General features: G+C 41.0%; 1 protein-coding gene across 1 annotated transcript; it reads right to left on the reverse strand.

The window, feature by feature from the left end:
* Positions 1-1,399: 1,399 nt before the first annotated feature.
* On the reverse strand, positions 1,400-5,863 carry TTC32 (tetratricopeptide repeat domain 32). Its single transcript, XM_089477947.1, has 3 exons — positions 5,507-5,863; positions 3,374-3,534; positions 1,400-2,058 (listed from the first exon to the last, which is right to left on the reverse strand). Exons 1-3 carry the CDS (start codon positions 5,641-5,643, stop codon positions 1,931-1,933), a joined length of 426 nt encoding a protein of 141 aa, XP_089334073.1. The 5' UTR covers positions 5,644-5,863; the 3' UTR covers positions 1,400-1,930.
* Between the last annotated feature and the right edge of the window lie 2,304 nt (positions 5,864-8,167).

Below are 8,167 nucleotides of genomic sequence, written 5' to 3' on the forward strand. Positions count from 1 at the left end.
TCCACAATTACACAAGCTTTTGGAACAGAACATTTTATGTGGGGAGGCGATGCTTTTCTTCACACTGGGACTAGGAGAATTTCCATGGTTGCACCATGTAACCTAAATCCTGGGAAAAGCCTGGCACAATCCATTCTTGTCCAGGGCCACTCAGCCTTTGGTTAAGCCATCATCTTTCAGCCTAGGTTCTCAGAAGGCCAAAAGGAGAACATCAGTGCATAATGCCTTGATTGCTCTGAGGGTAAAAATAACCATGTCTTTTCTCAACACATAAGAAACCTACTTATTCCTAGAAGCAATATTGCACTGTTTGGTATCCAGTCACTGGTACCAAACAACATGGTAAGAGTTTTGTGAGAATCCATCTGTGGTCTTACTTTCAACACCAATATTACTTTACTTCCTTTTCAGTCAGGTTAAAACTCTAATTTGCAGGACAAGTTGGTTTTATCCCTTAGCCTCCACTCTCCAAGTTTATACGAGGGCCAAACTAACCCACAAAATAAAGGAAAGCCTTGTGTAATGCAATGAAGCACTCTGGCTAGACAGCTATAATAAAATTACTAGACAAAAGTAGCCTCATTGTGATATAATGGGAGCAGATGATATAGGACATGATATATTCCAACCTAACAACTGACAAAGATTTGCTCATGTGTGAAATGCATGAAACCACCTGCAGCTTTACTGTTAAGAAATCTTTGGAAAGTCCTATAGCCTATTCATGTCTGAAATAATCCCAGCCAAAGAATTGTTGCCAGTCTTTAACAGCTGCTGCTAAAATTACTGGTTCAGCCCCAGAACAGTGATAGGTATTGCCAGATTTTTTTTTTCAAGCATTCAGTAATCTAATGGCTGGACAGCCTTACATGTCTGAAGCCATCCCACTGACTATCCTTTATCTGGATAACTGCCTGCCTCTGAGGATTTATTTCAGTTGGGAACTATTTAACCGCCACCAAAAAAACCACCTTTCCTTATTAGTCAGTTTTATACATTACAGGTTGAGAATCTCCCTTATCCAAAATGCTTGGGACCAGAGGTGTTTTGGATTGTTGTTATTTAGTTAGTTAGTTTGATTTTGAAATATCTCTTTGTGCATATAAACACATAACGATATCTCTTGGAGATGGGACTCAAATCTAAACATGTAATTAGGCTTATTGCACTGCACTTGGACAAAGGGGAACAGAACGGGGGGAAACATATGTTAGCGCACAGGATAGCACCACCGATGCCACTGGAAATCCCCAAGCTGTTCCCTGGCAGCTGATTTGGAAGGACAATTTTGAACTGTTCTTCAAAATCAGCTGCTGTGGAACGACTGGGGAACAATTTGGGGACTCCCGGCAGCATCGGCAGTGTTCTTCCATGCGGTAATACATGTTTTCCCCCCATTCCGTTCCATTCCTTCCAAGTGCCGTGCGATAAGCTTACACGTTTCATATATACCTTGCACACATAGCCTGCAGGTCATTTTATACATGTTTAATAATTTTACATGAAAGTAAGTTGGTGTACATTGAACCATCAGAAAGCAAAGGCATCACTATCTCAGCCACAGTTCTAGCAAAGATCAGATATGACAGAAATTGTAACTCAGTAACATCTGAGTGTGAGCCAGTGTAATGGCTTGAGCATTGAACCACAACCCTGGAGACTGGGGTTCAATTCTCAACCATTATTGAATCTAATGTTTCACTATTAGTTTTGTTTAGCTACACTCAATTTAAAACATTTAATATAAAACAGTGAATAGAATCTGAGGGTTAATACAATTTTATGCACTCTACATTAAAAATAGGTTAAATTTCAATAAATCTTGTTTGAGGTCCTGTTTTCTGATAGAAATGTGGTAAGGGAAAGTTGTCTCTTCATTTTGCCAGAAAATCCAGTCTCCATAATAAAATATTTCAGAGGTAGTAGACTTTTAATAGTTCCTTTTTAATTTTTCTTCTTTATCATGAATAGTCTGCTTTAAACTCAAAGCAGCATCTTGAAAGTTGGGATTTAGCTCTAAAACTTTCCTAAAATCCCTCAATGCTTCATCAAAGAATCCTGTCTCAAAAAAAAAAAAGACAATAAAAAGACGTTAAGTACATTCCACTTCAATACCCTTGCAAACTGTAAATTTATATTCATTTAGTAGGGAGTAAGCCCCACTCAAGAGACTAAGACTTACTTTTGAGTAAACTTATATAGCATTGTAGTGTTAATCTCACAAACAAAAGCTAAAACTACTGATGAATTTCATTATCTATTTGTTCCCTCATCCAATTCTGGAAGGGATTAGGTAGTTCACAGAGGAAGTTAGGAAGTTCTCCACCTTTCAGGCATGGACACCTGAATGGTATGCTACCATACTTAGAAGATTTAAAGCAGGAAAAATGAGGTTGGTGGACTAGTATATGTTACGTATATAACCTGTCATGTACTAGATTTTGCATAAGCAGAAAAAATTAAAGATAATTTAGAACAAAAGAAAGGAGGCTTCTGCAATACTATCACTGTATGCCTAAAATGTACAATGATGGGAACATCAGGATGTACTACAGTGCACGTGCCCTTCACAAAGAAGCCTGATTATTGACTGTGCACCTCCCTCAAGAACCTGGCAGACTATTTAGAGGAGTTTAACATCAGGGCCTAAATACCCTAAAGGCACCAGATCCCATCTGATTTAGGAAGCTAAGTGGAGTCAGCCTTGGTTAGTATTTCAATAGGAGACTGTCAACAAATCCCAGGTGCTTCAGGCTCTGTTTTAGAGGAAGGAACTGGCCAAACCACCTCTGAGAATTCCTTCCCTAAGAAAACCTATGGGTCTCCATAAGTCAACAAGTGACTTGAAGGCATGTGCATATACACACACACACACACACACTCTCTCCAGTGGACAATATAGAAAGGGTTCTCTTGTAGAGAGAAATTTTATAAGCCCCTATTAGAAACAACCCAGTCTGAACATTATTAAATGAGTGCAGTTGGTCCTCCACATTTGTGGTTTTGACTTTTGCAGATCTGATTATTTGCAGTTTTGACTAATACATTCTCTCTAGGAATCTGTAGGTCCTCCAGTGTAATTCTGCCAGAAGCTGTCATACAGTTGTGCTGGAGAACCTAGAAGTTCCTAGAGAAAAACACTTCTCTAGGCATTGGTAGGTCCTCCAACATGATCCTAGGATCAGCTTCTGGAAAATGTTGACCATAGAGTTGCACTGGAAGACCTGGAGATTCCTAGAAAAGTGTTATTATTTTTTTATTTGCAGTTTTTTCGATTCATGCGGGTCCTTCACCCCTAACCCCAGCAAATGTGGTGGGACCACTGTAATTTCAACAGCCATAATTTAAATATCCAATTCAAATACTTCCATACCTAGCCTATACAATATTAATCCTCTGTTATAATATGGGACTTCAAAATCAGGTTGTGCTTTTATGGCTGCTGTATAGTCATCCATTGCTTCATAGAAGTCGACTCTCAAGTACTTTATCTGTCCCCTGTTGTTAAGTGCTGTTGCCAGAGCATGGCAGGATCTAGAGAAAGAGAAGGAGAAACAGTTAAATATGCTCCACACACCTTATCTTCAAACATGGCTTTGCCTAATTAAGACATTAAAAAAGCAAACTGATCTGTAAAAATCCATTCCTTGAACTCTCCAAGGTAAAAACGTAGGGAGGTTATGTACAAGTAAAACCACTGCTTTCACAAAACTTCTAATCAAGTTCAGATTTTGAGTGCTTTCAAAGAACCTAAGCAAAAGAGATTTACACTCCTAATTTGTAAATGTGACGATGCTCACCCAACTCAAGGGAAAGAAGCCTGGATCTGGAAACTTTCTAAATTGTATGCATTTATAAATCATTGGTGTAGAGCTGCCATCTTTTTCTTTTCTTTTCAAAATGCTGTTCCAGATAAGTCTTTCAATACTGAAATTGAGCAGCTTTCCATGCCAAGGAAGGCTTCACTTGTTAGACATTTGACAGTTTATATACTTTGGTTAACACGTCACAAACAAAACAGCCAAAAGAACAACCACTCCATAAATGGATGGCTGTGGCCCTCCAGATATTTTGTGTTTTAACTGCAACTCCCACCATCCATGACCAATTCAGGGCTGGCAGTGAAAATCAGAGAGTGCCCCTGAGCATTTAATGGCTGTGCAGAATAGATGATTCCAGCAGATCGTGCTTGTTATCTGGTTGCTTGACAAGCACCGTCTGCTGAAATTCCCTCTGAAAGGCGAAGGAGCCTTTTCCTGTTATCACACTGGCAACCCCATTTACCATGCGTTGGCTTGCTAGGGTTGACCAGTGGTCCAAAACACACTGCGGAAATAATCCAGTTTGAGAACGCTTTAACTGTCCTGGTTGAAGGCTAGGGAATCCTGGGAATTGTAGTCTTGTGAGGGACATTTAGCCTTCTCTGTCAGAGAGCCCTGGTGCCACAATAAACTACAATTCCCAGGATTTCCTAGCACTGAACCAAGGCAGTCAAAGCGGTCTCAAACTGGATTATTTCTGCAGTGTGTTTTGGATCAAGCATTGTAACAAAACATTTTCTAGAGAGCCACAATTGCCCAGCTGTGTCCTATACAGACTGTATTATACGGTGTAGGTTGGATTTGGGGGTGTAGTGATTTGAAGTTTGGTCTACGACTCTGGAGATCAGGGTTCGATTCCCGGCTCAGCCATGGAAACCCACTGGGTGACCTTAAGCAAGTCACACTCTCTCAGCCTCAGAGGATAGGCAATGTAAAATTCACAAGTAACGCTTCCAAAGTCTACTCCTGACATTTCATGGAACATTGGCTGCATCCACATTGGAAAAATAACTCGGTTTGGCACCGCTTTAAGTGTCTTGGCTCAAGGCTATGGGATTCTGGGAGTTGGAGTTTGTTGTGGGTCCAGAGTAGAGCTTTCAGCTCCTGTATCTCGCCCCCCCCCCCCCCCCACATAATAATAATCAGGCTGTATCTACACTGCAGAATTAATGCAGTTTGACCCCGCTCTAGCTGCCAGGGCTCTATGCTATGGTATCCTGGGATTTGTAGTTTTGTGAGACATTTAGTCTTCTCTCTTTTCATTGGATTTAGGCTGCTGCCACAATGCAGTTTCATAATAATGGAGTTTGACACCGTTTTAAGTGACATGGCTCCATCCTATGGAATCCTGGGATTTGTAGTTTTATCATATAGATAGATAGATAGATATAGTGCCACAAGAAACTACAAATCCCAAGATCCCATAAGAGGGAGCTATGACAATTAAAGAGGTTCCAAACTTTGCAGCCCCAGATTGCCACCTAAGTGTTGCTTCTCTCATAATCTGTTGTCTATTTTTGTTTATTTATATTTATTATATTATATTATTTATTGCCTCAGCTTTCCCCTCTGGAGAAGAGGTTTCCTTTGACAAACTAAAAAAAAAACCACCCCTATTTCTGCCACTTGGTTTAATCCGCAACCATTTCACACACACCCCCACCTCACTGTATACATGGACTCACCCGGTGCCGGAGCATGCGCAGTTATCAATAAAGCGGCTGTACAGCTCCTCCGCTGTCTCATACCGTCGCTCCTTGAAGTGCGCGTGCGCCGAAGGCAGCAAGTCTGAAGCGGTTTCGGCAGTGGGAGCTCCCTCCATCTCCCCGCTCCTCAATGCTGATTGGGAAGGCGATTGTTAGGTCCCTCCGCAGCACCCTTACCCCCAGAAGCTAAACATCCAGCCACTTCCGACCATTCGAAGGACTTGCCAGGATTTCCGTCTTCCGCAGTGTATGTGACGTAACGTCAGTGGGAACGCCCGAGTCATAGACTTACTCAAAACTTAGACTGCCAAACGCTTGTGAACTTCCGGGTGTGAATCATGCATGCAACACTCACATCCCAAAGAAAAATAAGATGCCATTGTTGTTGTTGTTATTTAATGTTGTCATCCTCCCCAGCATACCATCTCTACTAAGGACTGAAACAACATCCAGGCATATGAGTAACATCCCCAATTGTTTTTAATCCTTCTCCTGTTTGGTTTGTAACATCTTGCCTGATGAAGCTTTGAAAGCTTGCATCAAATATATTGTGCATTTTGTTTGGCCCAATAAAGGTATCACTGATGGATTTTTGTTTGCATTCGTTAAATGGCCAACACAGCTTCCCCTGAATGTTTTCAGTGCAAAAGTTAAAATTAAACTGCTTTTGATTTAAAACACAAGTTGGCAGCATTAAAAGGTAATTAAAGACTCAAATAGCTAGACTAATTGTACCAGGTTCATAATAACAATTATTATTTTACAGAAGCGTTGCAACACCAATTTTTTATTGCTTCGGTGACTCAGCTCTTCCTGGGACTAATAGTCACCTTTAGAGCAGGAAACAGGTTACTCAGAGCTAAAAGGAATCAGGAAGTAAATAGATAAAATGTTGACATTATTATTTAGTGACATAGGTAAATACATACGTATGATTGGAATGATATATCTTTTGATGCCGCTTGTTTTGTTTTATTTTTTCTTACAATAATGGAAATCAATAAAAATCATGACCAAGAAAATAAAATAAAAAGGAGGACGGGAAAGAGCTTCAGCGTTTGCCATGTCGCTTGTGCAACAAAACACAAAATCCAAAATGCCCACGGTGCTAATACTTGTATTATGCCATCAAGAAGCCACTATATGTCTTTCACTTTTTTTGTCAGACTTACAAAAGCACCACAGCAATGTGTGTTTTATGCTTAGAACAGAGTTATTAACACCCCTCCCAACATTAGAAAACAAGGAATTCAATGATATAGCCGTGTTGTTCTTGTAGGATCAGTATGTGGAGAGATCTTGTAGCACCTTTGAGACTGAGATAAAGAAGTTGGTAACATGAGCTTTCGTAGACTACAGTCGCCCCTCCATCCTTGCAGTCTTGAGATCCGCGGTCTTGGCTGTTCTCAATTTGCACAGTTTAGGCCGAAAGTAAGCTTTGCCGAGTATAATTATTTCCTTCTTTGTTGTTGTTAACTGCTGTCAAGTCAACCTTGATTCCAACCTTCCAAGTCACACTATCATCAACAATCTTGCTCAGGTTTTGCAGACAGCTTCCTTGACTGAGGCCCCATACGGACTGCCAAAATAAAGCTGCTTCAAGTCACTTTGGGGGTATGCTGTTTAAATGATGCAAGCGTCCTAAGAGTCCAGAAGCTGTGCCAAAGCCATGCTCCAGTTCTTAGGAACAGAACGTGGCTTTGGCGTGGTTTCCAGCCCCTTAGGACACGTGTGTCATTTAAACAGCATACCTCCAAAGTGACCTGAAGCAGCTTTATTTTGGCCTGTCTGTATGGGGCCGCAGTCTACCCATCTAATGTGCTCTTCCTCTTTGCCTTACCGAGCATTATTGTCTTTTCTACCAAATCATTTATTCTCATGGCCAAAGTATGACAGCTGCAGTTTGATCACCATGGCTTCGAGGGAGAGTTCAGGTTTGATCTCCTCTGGCACTATTCATAACAGGACTGCTAGTCATGTTTATGAATATTAGTAACATAGTGTGAACATTATCCCACCCCCCACCCACCCCAAAAAGTGTCCTAGCCACTAAGAGTTCTGTTGGATCACACTAAAGATCCACCCAACCTAGCATTTTGTTCCCACTGTGGCCGAACAGATGTCTATTAAAAGCCCATCAGTGATACAATAGCAACACCCTTCCACTTGTGTCCCCCTGCAACTGGTATTCTGAGATACGTTGCCTCTTATAAAATACACAGCCAGGACTAGCAGATATTGATAATCTCATCCTCTCCAAAGCTGTCTTATTTCCATTAAAGGCAGCCAAGTTGGCTGCCTAAGTAACTACATATTGTGACACTGAATTACATATTTAATTTTTGTGTGAAGCTCCTGCTGAGCCCTCCCCAATGTTATTAGACTGCAACAGACTTGGCAATGGTGAAGAATGCTGGTACTTGCAGTCCCAAAATCATCTGGAGGGTTAAATAATTCCCACCTAGAAAATGGAAAGACTGGCCAAACTGGAATAAATCCATGGAAGCAGTGGTTGAAGGGTGAGTCCACATGCAGGTAAATCCAACTGGTTAAACAGGTCTACTCTAGTTGAAATTCGTGCTAGGATTTAGGCCAGTGTACCCTGAGATGATAAATTTCCAAGTATGCTCTCCTGAATAG

Source organism: Sceloporus occidentalis, unplaced genomic scaffold, assembly GCF_023333645.1.
Source record: "Sceloporus occidentalis isolate IW3139 unplaced genomic scaffold, rSceOcc1.0.p SCAF_12, whole genome shotgun sequence".
Taxonomy (NCBI): domain Eukaryota; kingdom Metazoa; phylum Chordata; class Lepidosauria; order Squamata; family Phrynosomatidae; genus Sceloporus; species Sceloporus occidentalis.